The sequence below is a fragment of the Rana temporaria genome, chromosome 2 (assembly GCF_905171775.1).
Source record: "Rana temporaria chromosome 2, aRanTem1.1, whole genome shotgun sequence".
Lineage (NCBI taxonomy): Eukaryota > Metazoa > Chordata > Amphibia > Anura > Ranidae > Rana > Rana temporaria.
The window spans coordinates 234,871,628-234,886,743 of NC_053490.1; the positions used below are offsets into that span (position 1 = coordinate 234,871,628).

General features: G+C 40.8%; 1 protein-coding gene across 4 annotated transcripts in view; it reads left to right on the plus strand.

The window, feature by feature from the left end:
- The window catches only part of ALCAM (activated leukocyte cell adhesion molecule), a 165,167-nt gene that overhangs the window by 73,079 nt on the left and 76,972 nt on the right, over nt 1–15,116 (plus strand). For all 4 annotated transcript variants that reach the window (XM_040336627.1, XM_040336626.1, XM_040336630.1 and 1 more), the window contains exons 3-5: nt 6,893–7,112; nt 14,198–14,262; nt 14,414–14,501. In XM_040336627.1, coding sequence (XP_040192561.1) covers nt 6,893–7,112; nt 14,198–14,262; nt 14,414–14,501 — 373 coding nt within the window. The remainder of the gene's footprint in view (nt 1–6,892; nt 7,113–14,197; nt 14,263–14,413; nt 14,502–15,116) is intronic.

The window sequence follows — 15,116 nt, forward strand, 5'->3', positions numbered from 1 at the left end:
ACAATGCGCAGATGCCCCAGATTGTTTGCTCAAGTTTTAGTAAAATTCCCTATTGTTTCTTGTGTACGTAGGATTACAGAAGGATAATATTGAGACATATTTATTTAATACAAAGGTATTTATGCACTAGCTTTTAATGTCCTTTTACTATTTACAATTTTTTTTATCTGCTTCAGCTTTTATTCTGGTGGACTGCTGTAAAACATCCAAGGAGAGAAGCAGATCCATGTAAATATTGGAAGGAAGTTCTGATTTTTATACTGAGATCTGGCACATTGAAATATCAATATCAAAGATACATCAATCAGTCATAACTTAATGACCATTGACAGCTTAAGGCCCTTTTCACACGGGGCAGTGGAGGTGCGGTGGCAGTATAGCGCCGCTAAAAATAGCGGCGCTATACCGTCGGATTTGCAGCGGGATTCGGCCTCTAGCGGTGCGGTATTAACCCCCACTAGCGGCCGAAAAAGGGTTAATACCGCCCGCAATGCGCCTCTGCAGAGGCGCATTGTGGGCGATATTACCGCGGTTTCCCATTGTTTTAAATGGGAAGGAGCGGTATACACACCGCTCCTCTCACCGCTCCAAAGATTCTGCTTGCAGGAGATTTTTTTCTCTCTTGCCAGCGCATCGCCTCAGTGTGAAAGCACTCGGGCTTTCACATTGAGAAGGCTGGGCAGGAGTTTTTCAGGCGGTATTTAGGCGCTATTTTTAGTGCTGTACCGCCTGAAAAACTCCTCAGTGTGAAAGGGGCCTAAGTGACTAACCTTGATTATCTCATTACAATGACATCTAAAAGTTGGTGGGATACACTAAGCAGCAAGAAATCATGTTGTCTCTGATGTTAATGTGTTGAAAGCAGAAAATATGGGAATCACAGTTTGTTGTGTATGACACTGCATAGCCACAGACCTCTCAGGGTGCCAATGCTGACCCATGCCCACAGCCAAAAGCATCTACAATGAACATGTGAGCATCCAAATTAAATCATGAAGCGATGGAAGTAGGTGATCTGGTTTGATGAATCATGTTTTCTTTTACATCTTGTAGATGGCCAGGTGTGTATGCATATTCTACCTTAGAAAGAGATGGCACCAGGATGTAGTATGGGAAAAGGGCAAGCTAACGGAGGCAGTGTGATGCTTTGGGCAATGTGATGCTGGGAATCTCTTTCAGCAGCATAATGCTCGATGCCACAATGCAAAAGTGGTTCAAGAATGATTTGAGAAACACATCAATGAATTTAAAAGGATTGACTTGGCCTCCAAATTATTCAGATCTCAATTAAATTGACCATCTGTGTGATGTGCTGGAAAAACAAGTCTGGTCCTTGGAGACACCACCTTGCAACTTAAGCCCCATTTACACTATCAGTTTTCCTGCATGTTTACCAAAACCATGTAGTGCAAGGGCCTGCCTGATTGCATAGGAATTGAAACTCTTAAGGTTTGACCTCATATTAGATGATTTTGGTAAACCTGAAGCGAAAAACATGCAGGAAAACTGATAGTGTGTATAGGGCTTTACAGGACTTAAAGGATTTGCTACTGATGACTTGGTGCCAGATACTACATCATACATTCAGAGGTCTAATGGTATCCATGTCTCAGTGAGTAAGGACTGTTTTGGTGGCAAAGGGGGACCTAATAAATATTAGGTTGGTGGTCATAAAGTTATAGCTGATGAGTATAAAATTACTGCATTATGAAGTTTAGAGACATTGTAGTAAAGAGCTAAAATGTCTCATATGTTCAGTCAGTGCATCACAAATTATTAGAAAATCCTGCTTTGGATGGCTATACACCAAGAGAATAGAGTGTGGTCACAAAATATGATAGTTTAACGTTTTTCTCATATAAACGAATTTGCAAGTGTGCAGTGAGAAGCGGCATTCTGGCCCCACTGTACTAAATTGTCTCTTTTTACTGTTGGGATGCTCACCTTGGCACTGAGTGTAATGCATGTAGTTAGCCACAGGGTATTATAGAAGTACAGTGCTGTGGTCCATTCCTATGGTTCTTTATAAGGTACTCAGACTTTCCTTCAAACTCTTTTACAACAAGGACTTTGTTGCAGTGCAGTCAACACATGGATTGCTGTGTGTCCTTGCTCAAATCATGTGCAAGGGAACCACAACAAAAGCTCAGGCAAACATTATCTCTGTCAATGGGCTGCAAAGCACTCAAGCCACTCAGAGCGACATTGCTTCCATTGCAGTGGAGCAGGACCCAGTTTTAAAACTGGTCTCTGCATCCGATTCTGCATCTGATTTTAGCGCTATCTCATGCAAGCAATAAGCAGCCTATTTGACCAAGGCAGATTTCTCTGCAACTGTATTAGAATTTCCTGTATGAGAACTTGCCATCTCAGCCTTAATTCAGCCATCAATGTCCAGAGCCCAAAAGTGCCAGGCCTATTCTTCACCTACACCTTCTCTACCCTTTTTTACTTGTATCAGAAGAGGAGCTACCTCCTTTAAAAGAGGAAAGTATGAAAAACTTTGATGAAGACCCTGGGGCAGTGTTTTAGGAGGCAGTGGAATATTTCTCACCCCCCAGCCTCCAATAAACCGGATGTTATGGCTTCACTCGATATGTTTGCCAATGTAAATATGCTCACTTTTGTTATGTGCAAAGGGTTTGGTGTGTACACACTTGGTTCTTCTCAGTCTCACCATGACTCTCTGGGTACTATGGGTATTTAAAAAGACATTTTCAATTCATAAAAAAATAGAATGGGAGTTTATGATAATTGGGTTTCTTCTGCAAAGGTTTCACCCTCCAAGGGTACTAAGCTATGCCCAGTGGAAAAATAATTCACTAAAAGGTGGATGTTTCCAGTAGTAGACCTTGCCATCTCATTCTTAAACAAACATCTTACTGTATGTATAGAAGACATTCCTTAATTTAAGGATTCTGCAGGATTTCTGTCTATCAAACCACAGCTACTTGGACTACGGTGATGACAAATGAACAGGATCCTGCCTTTCTAGATTGAACTTATTTGGTGAGGTACTTGACAAGTTTATAAAGAATGGATGTCAGGGGAGGAAAGGTCCATCTTCCATAGCAGAAGACTCCAAAACCCCCCTCTTCATTGGTTTCTACCTTCTCAAAGAGCAGAGCCCCTGCTGCTTTCCTTGTGCTTTAGCTTCAATGTCAAAATTCAGCCCGTCATTTTGGCACAAACTTGGAATACAAAGCCCACCAAGTCTACCACAAAACCTCATTTTACAAGGAAGGGGCGACCTCACTACTAAGAATTGGATATCTGTTACAGTTTGCATTCATCTGAGTCAAAGACATCCAAGGCTTCTCTCAAACCTATCAAAATCTGCTCAAGGCAAGTCAAATTTAAGCTGGGTTACACACTGTCCGAAAATCAGCTTGGTTGAACAAAAAAACTTGCAAGGTTTTCCTGGTTTTACAAACAGCCCTGTACCATCTCTTGTCTCAGCAGGGAGTGGTTGCTGCAGTCCTTCTGGAGGACAGGTTCAAAGGATTGTATTTAAATCTGTTCGCATTACCAAACCTCAACAGGGTTATTCTTCCTATCCTGGACCTAAAATCCCCCCCCCCCCAAAAAAAAACACCTTTTGTATTCTCAAGCTTTGCTTGGAATCTGCAAGGTCAGTTTATTGCCTCTCTAAGACAAGTAAAATACTTGGCATAAGTAGATATTCAAGATGCCTACCTCAATGTTTACATTTTTATTCCCCATCTGTGCTTTCTGCACTTTGCAGTAGTAGACAAACACACCTAGTTTGTCATGCTACCATTTGACCTATTGTCAGAAGCTTGTTTGCTGGAAGGGAAACTTTTGCTTGAATTGTGACTAGGTGCGTAGGGTGGGGCCTAATATTCCTGAACAAGGAAAGGCTGGAGGGCAGAATTTTGGAAGTTGATTACCCAACTGAAACCTGGATAATTTAAATAGCCCTTTGGACATTTGCAGACAGCTGTAAGGGAGATGAATCTTTCAGAAGAAGGAATTTTCTAAGCACTTAGAAAATTCCTTCTTCTGAAGGATTCATCTCCCTCACAGCTGTCTGCAAATGTCCAAAGGGCTATTTACATTTTCCAGGTTTCAGTTGGGAAATCAACTTCCAAAAGTCTGCCCTCCAGCCTTTCCTTGTTAAGGAATATTAGGTCCCACCCTATGCACCTAGTCACAATTCAAGCAAAAGTTTCTCTTTCAGCAAACAAGCTTCTGTCTCTAAGGTCTCATCCTCGAGCCTCAAAAGACATCACTTAGTAAGATTCTCCATTTGAAGCTATTCCCCTCGCTCAGTTCCACTCAAGGCCCTCCAGCACATTATCCTGGTAGCCTAGAACAAACATCCCGTCTCTCAGCTTCCCTGTGCTTCTTTCCAGTCAAGCAAGGATCTCCTTTACTGGATTGCCTATCCAGCTGTGAAATGGGAAAGTTGTTTCTTTAATCCTCATGTAAAGTCATTACAACATATGCCAATGTCACAGGCTAGGAAGAGTGTTTCAGTCTCTCACAGGGAATCTGGTCACCTAAAGAAGCAAAGCTCCCCATCAACCGCTTGAAGCTGAGAGTGAAGAAATTGACTTGGCACCCCTTAACCCCCATTCTTCAGGAACACCCAATCAGGGGGCAGTCAGACAGTGCCAAAGTAGTAGAGAGAACCAGAACTCAAGCAGCCTTGAAGGAGGTAGTACTAATTATCTATTCGGTCTAAAAGCACTGCCGAATCGCAAAAAGGGGCAAGGTCCTTTAGCTGCATTTTGGTCCGGGTCTTAAGTGGTTAAGGACAGGTTTTTGGCCCTGGCATTTCTGTTCCAATATTTTTGGGCTTTACTCTCACTTGTAAAAACCTGTTAAAGAAAACAAAAATATCAGTGCTGGTACTAAAATAAGTTTCTATTAGCAGGAATGATAAATATCCTCAAAAAAGCTACAGTATGTATATGAATGCAGCACCAGCAACAATATTATGGACCCTATATAAGGGTATATATAAAGGTAAATTGAACCCACAATAAAATAATCACATATTCTAATATCCTTATCACAAAATGGTCAGTATATCAACTAACAAACAGAAATTTCCCAATGAAAGCCCCAAAATACCCAATATGATGCCTTTAGAGGAGTGCTATCACATGACAATAATCAGAAGGTAGAAACGGATCCAATCCACCAGTGAATGTGATTGGTTTGACTTCCTTGCCACACAAGTACGTAGCACACTCACTAGAAATAATGTCCTCCATATTGAGGTTTGCCATACAGAATAACCAGATTGACCTTGCAGGCAAGCTGCTGTTATCAGATCTCCAAGTTCCCTCTTGTATGCACTCTGGATCCTGCCTTTCTAGATTGAACTTATTTGGTGAGGTACTTGACAAGTTTATAAAGAATGGATGTCAGGGGAGGAAAGGTCCAAAGGTCTTTTTTGAAAGTTCATTATTAATTCTAAGCTTGGCACTAGGATTATCATAGAGCATTTTTATCCAGCCTGTAAATATTGGGCCAAATCCGAATTTCCCCAGCACCCTCCATATATAACCCCATTCTACACTATCAAAAGCTTTGGTCACATCCAGTGACTATATAGCTCTTGTTCTCTCATTCTCCGGCAGGGTTTGTAAGTTTAAAAATTTCCTTCTGATATTCATACTGGTAGATCTTTTAGCTATGAATCCCGTCTGATCTGGGTGGATCAGTTTTGAGATGAGCCTATTAAGCCTCGATGCCAAGACCTTAGCTACTATCTTGGCATCGGAGCATAAGAGGGAAATTGGTCTATATGCAGCAGGGTTTAAGGGGTCCTTCCCTTCTTTTGGAATAACTATAATAATTGCTTCCAGCATCGACGCATGGAGTCTTCCTTCCGTGGAGTCTTCCTTTCCGTCAGGAGCCCTTCCTGGCCGGGCGACTTTTGGTTTGCCATATCTGCTACCGCCTGCTGGATTTCTACAAGTGATATTGGAGTTTCTAATTCTTCCTTTTCCACTTTTGTAATGGTCGGGATCTCTAACCTCCCCAGGAAATCCTCCATTTCTCATTCCATCCCCACCTTCTGTGTGGTATAGAGTTTTTTTTATAGTACGCCCTAAAGGTCTGCACTATCTCTGAGGTGTCTGATGTTATTACCCCTCCTGCTGATCTAATAATCCGGATAAGGGGGGGGGGGGGGGGTAATGCTTTCAGGGTGTCCCATAGTATCCCGGCGTCTGTTGAGCCTTCATTAAAGTCCACAAATTCCCTCAGTTTAGGCAGGACCTCATCCGTTTCCTTTATTAACTTGGTCCAGTATGGATTGATTTTCCACTCTCTCTGGGTTTTTTGTCCCCCTAAGTTTAAAGTTAGAACCATTTAATTTTTTAACTGGAATTAAGAAACTAGTTGCTATGGGCAAAACCTCCACATGCACCCCTATTCTCTATAAAACCAATCCCCCACCTCAAATAAGAGAACTTCAAGGATTGCTAAATGAGAAAAGCACTTCTAAACAGACAAGTTCAATGTTTCCTGGAACTTTAGATTTCCCCTTCAGCCCTTGGGAGGCTAATCTGGTGTAACAGCAAAATAAGTCTCTTGTTGCTGATAATGAAAAGTGTTAGGAAAGGGGTTCATTTTTTCTGTAACATACCATAAGAACCAGATATGTACAGACAACATTATTTTAAGTGCGGTCATTGCTGAGTTATTCCCAACGTCATTCAACATTAATAGCAAATGCATAGCCTGCATAGTAAAATGCTTGTTGTTGTTTTTTTTCTTGGAATTTATTTAGATTACCTATGAGTTCTTATATTGTAAGATGTATAATAGGTATACTGTGTGACTTTGTTACTGTAAAAATAAATTTGATGGCCACATGACTTATAAATCTTAAAATAAAATGCTTGTGTTTTAGGAAAAGCCAGATGGAACTGCGGTTTTTGTAGCTTCGCGGTCTGCAGTGAAAAAATCATTCAATTTTGATGATGTACCAGAGTATAATGGTCGCCTAAACCTATCGGAGAACTACACCTTGTCTATTTCCAATGCAAGGATTAGCGATGAAAAGAGATTTGTATGCATGCTCATAACAGAAGATAATGTTTTTGAAGAGCCCACAATAATCAAAGTATTCAGTAAGTACCCTCTACAGTCACACTAAATGTATTATTCTTTTATCCTAGGTATTTTCTACAGGTAGCTTAATTTAAAAAGGGATCATTTTGTTCTTCTTATCAAATATGAAATGTGATTCACAAACTTTGTAAGTTATGGCATTTTTCAAATTGCTACCTTAAATGTGAGCATAATTTTCTTTCTTTGCTAATGGTTGGAAGCCAGCAGTTAGCAATGGAGGGATCAATCCCTGGATACATAATGAGAGCTGTTGTGTTATAATATGTTTTTTCCTCACAGTCCCATGTCCTCAGATATTGAAGGTTTCTTATTATCTACAATATAAGACATTTAGCTGTAACAATGCTCGGTAACGCAAGGTTGTCTACGCTCTGCTGGAATTCATATTCATATAAAAATGTATTCATAATGTAACACATTTGTGGCTTGGCTTTGTTCCTACTGTAAATATACTGTGCTCCTTTTTCACAAATGTGCTCATGTCCTTATGTTTGGGACAAATCTCAAATAAGAGTGGGCTGCTTCTGTGCCGTTTTTAAGAATTGTATAAAAATTGCAACTCATTAACTTTCACTTATTTCATTTATCGAAAGAGCAATTCACAAACCTGTTGTGTACTATTTTGCAGCAGACACCAACAGCTGTGCTAAATTTCACTCAATTAACTTTAATTAGAATAATCTATAATCTACCGAAGGCAGGTTTCACATACACTATATTATCAAAAGTATTGAGACACCTGCTTGTACACGCTATGAAGAAGCACTAAGGCATAGTGCGAAACGTCAGCTTTTCTTTTGTTGTGCTGTTTTTTGCTGTGGCATGTATTTTGTGATTTTTAATTAAAGGAGGAGTTTTTTTTTGGAGTGCGGCTGTCCCAGCTTTTTTCCTTCATCCTAACCTGCTTGTACACGCACATGAACTTTAATGGTATCCCAGTTTTGGTTCGTAGGGTTCAATATCAAGTTGACCCACCGTTCGCAGCTTCAACTCTTCTGGGAAGGCTGTCCACAAGGTTTAGGAGTGTCTATGGGAATGTTTGACCATTCTTCCAGAAGCACATTTGTGAGGTCAGGCACTGATGTTGGACAAAAAGGCTCTAATTCATCCCAAAGGTGTTATATCGGGTTGAGGTCAGGATGCTGTGTAGGCCAGTCAAGTTCCTCCACCCCAAACTCGCTCATCCATGTCTTTATGGACTTTGCCTTTTGCACTGGTCCAATTAATTTGGTGGAGGGGGGAATATGGTGTGGAGTTGTTTTTCAGGGGTTGGGCTTGGCCCCTTAGTTCCAGTGAAGGGAACTCTTAAGGTGTCACCATACCAAGACATTTTGGACAATTTCATGCTCCCAACTTTGTGCGAACAGTTTGGGGATGGCCCCTCTCTGTTCCAACATGACTGCAGACCAGTGCACAAACAAGGTTTCATAAAGACACAGATAAGCAAGTTTGGGGTGGAGGAACTTGACTGGTCTGCACTGCCTGAGTCCTGACCTCAACCCCATGGAACATCTTTGGGATGAATTAGAGCGAAGACCGTGAGCGGACCTTCTCGTCAACATCATGCCTTACCTCACAAATACACTTCTGGAAGAATGGTAAAAATTCCCATAGACACACTCCTAAACCTTGTGGACATCCTTCCTAAAAGATTTGAAGTTGTTATAGCTGCAAAGGGTGCGCCACTATTGAACCTTATGGACTAACATTGGAATGCCATTAAAGTTCATGTGCGTGTAAAGGCAGGTGTCCCAATACTTTTGGTAATATAGTGTGTGTGTGTATGTATGTATATACAGTATGTATAGATTTTTTATCAAACATATTTTCTAGAAGAAAACACTGGTTATTATGCTTAAAGAAGAAGTTAAAGCAGAGTTCCACCCAAAAATGGAACTTCCGCTTTAAGTGCAGATGACCCCCTGACATGCCACATTTGGCATGTCATTTTTTTGGGGAGGAGCGGGTACCCTGTTTATACAGGCACCCAGCTCCCACTTCCTCCCCTGGCTCCATGGCTCCAGAAAGAAGATCATCTCTCCCCATCCTTGCAATCTTCTTGGACACGCCACAGGTCCCAGAAGATTGCCCTGCTATTCACGGCGTGCAGCTCGCGCATGTACAGTGCATGCCTGGATGTGAAGCCACAGCTGGGCACCCACAGTTAGAATGCCGGTGCCTCAGAGAGGAGAGGAACAGGGCTTTGTACACCCGCATCACTGGACTGCGGGGCAGGTTAAGTGTCTGACTATTTAAAGTCATAAGCTACACTTTTTGTGGCTGCTGACCTTTATATGAGTAAAACTCCACTTTAAGTGCAAATTTATTTTGGAAAAAGGCACAAAGGATATAACTTACCTGTAATAAACTATACCTCATGTCCAATACATTATGGGGTTGATTTACTAAAGGTAAATCCACTTTGCACTACAAGTGCAATTGAAAGTGCAGTCGTTGTAAATCTGAGGGGGACATGCAAGGAAAATAAAAAAACAGCATTTTTTTTAAACGATTGGATGATAGAAGTCAGCAGAGCTTCCCCTCATTTCAAATCTTCCCCTCAGATCTACAGCGACTGCACTTCCAAGTAGTGCAAAGTGGATTTGCCTTTAGTAAATCAACCCATGTGTGTGTGGAGGAGAAGCAGATAAATGGCTAAATCACACCTTTCTACTCATAGAATGTTTTGCATTCTTTAACCCCTTCATGCTGACCATACCCAAATTTGCATTCAGGTTTGAAGAGGTTATACCAGGGTGATGCCATCAACTGCAGGCATCACCCTGGTACAGTTTTTTTTATAGGGGGCGGTTGGCTCTTTAGTGATAACAACCAAAGCGTCTGAAAGCCATTTGGCTGTTATCCTAAAGGATCGGGGGAGGACGTCCCCTACTCCCGCCACCTTCTGCCGCTCCTCCTGGGCCTCCTGTCCCACACACAATCAAGCAGTTAACCCATGCACTTGTGGAAGTTCACTGATATGAAAAGAGTCAGCATGAAGGGTGAATTTCTACAGGAACCAACAGCCTACAGGACGGAGAATACACTTCATCACAGGTTTAGAATTTTTTTTTAAAGTGTCACTTCATAAACTATCAATAAATGGTGCATTACATGCTGTTCATACTCACTTGGTCACTATGAGATTAGTTTTCTGTATTCTGCAAAAAAAACTGGTTGATCTTGCCGGTCTCTATCTCCGCAATTCAGCTAGGGAATTTGCAGAGCAGTATTGGCAGTTCTGCACATGCTCAGTTTTCAGTGAGTTCTATGCTGAGCATTTCTTAACTATCACATCTGAGCAGCCCGTGTGACTATAGAGTCACATGTGGTAATTGACAGCTTACCCCTCCCTCCTCTTCCAGGCCCACTAACCAGCTAAACACAATAGGGATGGGATATTAAATGTAGATTAAAGGAGGTTTCACCTTCTTCTTATTCTAAGACAGGCTGGTTGACAGCATTCCCAGAAGAGTTGAAGCTGGTTTAGCTGCAAAGGGTGGGCCAACTCAGTATTGAACCCTACAGACTAAGACTGGAATGCCATTAAAGTTTATGTGCATGTAAAGGCAGGTGTCCCAATACTTTTGGTAATATAGTGTATGTTCTATTAATGCAGTGATTTTTGTCTGCTATCTGAATCTCTTTTGTGTAACACACTTTTTAAAAGATATAACTAGGCAAAATAGGATAGAGTCGTGAGGGATTCGAGTCCCTGATTTTTTATTTTTTTTTGCTGTCGTTATCATAGTTAGAAATATTCATCCTTTCTATTTGTCATGTTTACCCAGTGTTAATTTCATTGACTAAATGAATACTATTTTAGTCAACTAAAATACAACTAAAACGATCAAAATGACTAAAATACGACTGAAGCCTCGTACACACGACCGAGGAACTCGACGGGCGAAACACATCGTTTTCCTCGTCAAGTTCCTTGTTAGGCTGTCGAGGAACTCGACAAGGCAAGTTTCTCCATTCCCGTCAAGGAAATAGAGAACATGCTCTCTTTTTGGCTCGTCGAGTTTCTCGACAGTTTCCTCAACGAAAATGTACACACGACCGGTTTTCTCGGCAAAAAAATATCTCGCCAAAAGACTATGACTAAAACTACGTTTAATTTATATCACAACGACTAAATCTGTGTCTGTAGTGCATTTTTAAACCTTAAAACTTAAAAAAAAAAAAAAAAAACAGGAACAAGATCAATAGGCAATAGTTATGTAGGCACGAAAAGAATATTTTTTTGTTCATTAAACAGGAGCAACTGCAGCAGTTCTTACTTCCTAAACTGTTTAGAAATTTTGTTTGAACTGAACAATGTGTTTTTTTTTTTTTTTTTTTTTTAACACCTTTTTTTGTGACTCCCTGTATGTGAGACACTCTAAAGTGGATGTGTTTGGGAATATAACCCTCCCACTGACAGTTATCCTCAGTTTTTGCTTGTGTCCTGGGGTGATGGATTTTGTTTCTCTCTACTCTGGAATTACCCTTTTTCTAGGGCCTGCCAGTAAAGTCGCTTTGGGCACTGGATCCTGTTCTAGGTGCTTCTCTTTGGCATGTGCCTGTTTGAGTGTCCAATTGCCTTCTTGCCTTTTTTGTGGTGATATAAGAAATGGCTATACAAAATGAAAGTGAAACTGTTCTGGTGCGCAGTCATGTTGGAACAGGAAGGAGCCCTCCTAACCTGATAGAACAACTTTGGGATGAATTAGAGTGGGCACTGCAAGCCAGGCCTTCTCATACAACACAAATGCGCTCCTGGAAGAATGGTCAAACATTCCTATAGACACACTCCTTAACCTTGTGGACAGCCTTCCCAGAAGGGTTGAAGCTGTTATAGCTGCAACGGGTGGGTCAATTCAATATCGAACCCTACGGACTAAGACTGGGATGCCAGTAAAGTTCATGTGTGTGTAAAGGCAGGTGTCTCAATACTTTTGTTTTTTTATATATATATATATATATATATATATATATATATATATATATATATATATATATATATACACACACATACATAGGGGTGTAACGGATCAAAAAACTCACGGATCGGATCGATCCTCGGATCAGGAGTCACGGATCGGATCATTTTCGGATCAGCGCAAAAAAAAAAAATGTGTGTGTGTAATATATATATATATATACACACACATACATTTCACGGGTGGATTAAAGAGGAAGCAGGTGAGGCTGTTTGGGACTTGTTAAAAGTACAATCTTGATGTTTTTACAGCTATATATAATTATATATATATATATATATATATATATATATATATATATATATATATATATATATACACACACATATATATATATAATTATATATAGCTGTAAAAACATCAAGATTGTACTTTTAACAAGTCCCAAACAGCCTCACCTGCTTCCTCTTTAATCCACCCGTGAAATGTGCTCTCCCCCCCCCCTCCTCCTCTCACACTAGTGCTTCTCTGCTACTATTCCCTCTCCATGTCGGCTTGCCAGAGCCCAGTGCACAGCGTGACACACCTCCCCGGGGAGGCGGGGAGGCGTGTCACGCTGGGCTCTGGCAAGCAGACTGGGTGGAGCAAGATTGCTCCGGAGACTTTCCTAGGCCTAGGCTCCGGAGCGCTCCGCGGATCGCGGGGTGTGCCGATCCGAACGGGGTGGCCCGTTCGGATCACGGATCGGTGACGATCCGTTACACCCCTACACATACATACATATACAGTGTATATAGTATATGCTGTGTGTATAAGCTCTAGATCTTTCTATTCCATACTGATTCTTTGATCTCTACTGCATCTAAGGCCTCATACACACGATAGGTTAACCAGAGGACAACGGTCTGATGGACCGTTTTCATCTGTCAAAACCGATCGTGTTTAACCATAGGTTATTTAACCATCGGTTAAAAAAAGCCAACTTGCTTTAAATTTAACCGATGGATTCCTAATCGATAGGACAAAACCGATCGTTAGTAGGCATGACCATCGGTTAAAAATCCACGCATGCTCAGAATCAAGTCGACGCATGCTTGGAAGCATTGAACTTTGTTTTTTTCAGCACGTCGTGTTTTACGTCACCGCGTTCTGACACGATCGTTTTTTTAACCGATGGTGTGTAGGCGCGACGGACCATCAGTCAGCTTCATCGGTTAACCGATGAAAACGGTCCATCGGTCCGTTCTCATCGGATGAACCGATCGTGTGTACCAGGCTTTGCTCTGCATTACTATTCTGACAAAGTGTTGGAAAATCTCTGTTCTATCCAAAACCAGCAAAAGGTTTTGGAGTTTGGGCTATAGATACTTTCAATTGGGTTCTTTCATTTTTAGCATGCATTGGAGAAACAAAACACTACATACCTTAAAGGGTAAGTTCACCTTTACAGAAAAATCTGAAAAAGTGAACCTACACAGGACGCCTCCCCCAGTCTCCTCTCCCGTCATGAGCACTGGTATAGGCTTTGAAATCACTTTGGCTTAATCTCCAAAACGTACCCCCTCAAGAGGTATGTTTTGGAGCATTTTAATTGGTCGGCTCCATCACATAGGCAGCGCCGACCAATCGAAACCTGCGTAGCCTGTCCTGTCAGTGGAGATGAAGAAGAAAGAAAGCAGAGGGGGTTTCTAAGCCCCATAACCGGTGAGGCGGCTATACCAGGGCTAATAACAGGAGATCGCTGCAGTTCAGGTTCTGTTTTTCTGTAAAGTTGAACTTACACTTTAAGCTAACTTCTTTAGCTTTTAGCTTTCCTGGTGCATATGACCAGATTAGAATAGCCTTGTTTGTGAGAATTTCAGGATATTGTTTTGTGTTGAGCAACTTTTGTGCATAAAAATGTTTACAGCACACAAGGTAACGAGGAAAATGTTCTCTCATTGTAATTTCATTTGCCTGGAATTGCTTATATTTGAAATTTATAAGTCTGTAAAAAGCATCTCAGTCAGATTGGAATAGAAAGATCTAGAGTTAAAAAAAAAAAGGTCCATCTTGTATTTATGCAGTGTATCTCTAATGTATTATAATTCTTAGGACAACATTTTTCACTGATAACTGCACATTTTCTGTTAATGATCATTTTTTCTTTCTTGTAACAGAGCCACCTTCAAAACCTGAAATTATAAACCAGCCAACATTTTTGGAAACGGGAAAGCTAAACCTGGTAAGCTAATAAAAGTAATCATCTGACATAATTATAAAACATCTTGCATGTTTTTCTTTCAGCTTCACCTGTCTATTTATTACAATTTTAAAGAAATCATGTCTTTGTATATACAGTGTTGAATCAGCACTTGTGTTTTTTATTGATGCAGGTTGGAGACTGCGTTGCGAAAGACAGCTATCCAGATGGCAATATTACATGGTACAGAAACGGCCAAGTGCTTTTGCCAGTAGATGGAGGTATGCTCCATATTGCTTTGATTTTGTGGATTGATTTTATTGTTTGTTTCTGTTGCCTTATTGGTTAAATGGAATAATGTGTGCCCAAAGCCTAAGATATCTCATAGAATTTAGAAAATGTGTTTTGCTTATAATAGAAAAAAAAATGCAAATTCTATTGCTTTGGCTCAAAAGCGTACCTGTAGTGATGTTAAGCATTGGTAATCCACCACTTTCATGCAGGAGCCCTGAGACATGAAGCACTCTATTATGCAAATAAGGACTTAGTTGGAACTTTAACCTGCCCTCTCCGGCCTCAATATCATAGACAGTGAGAGACAGTGGGCTAAAATGTTCTGAATGGTGGTGTAGCATGAGTTTATTGAATCACTAGTGTGACTGAACAGAACAATGCATTGCTATTTTTCCATGTCATATTATCTACATTTCTGAAACTGCTGAGTGGTTGTTGGTAATATGTCCATCTTAGCTGGGTTTGTATTCAAGTCGCCTGCTGCTGGATGTTTTATTTATTTTTTGCAACGTACCCCTAAAATGAACATAAAGAATATTTTCCTCACTGGCGGACAGTGTCGCCATTCTTCATACCCTTAAAAAGCTTTGGCTACTAAAGAA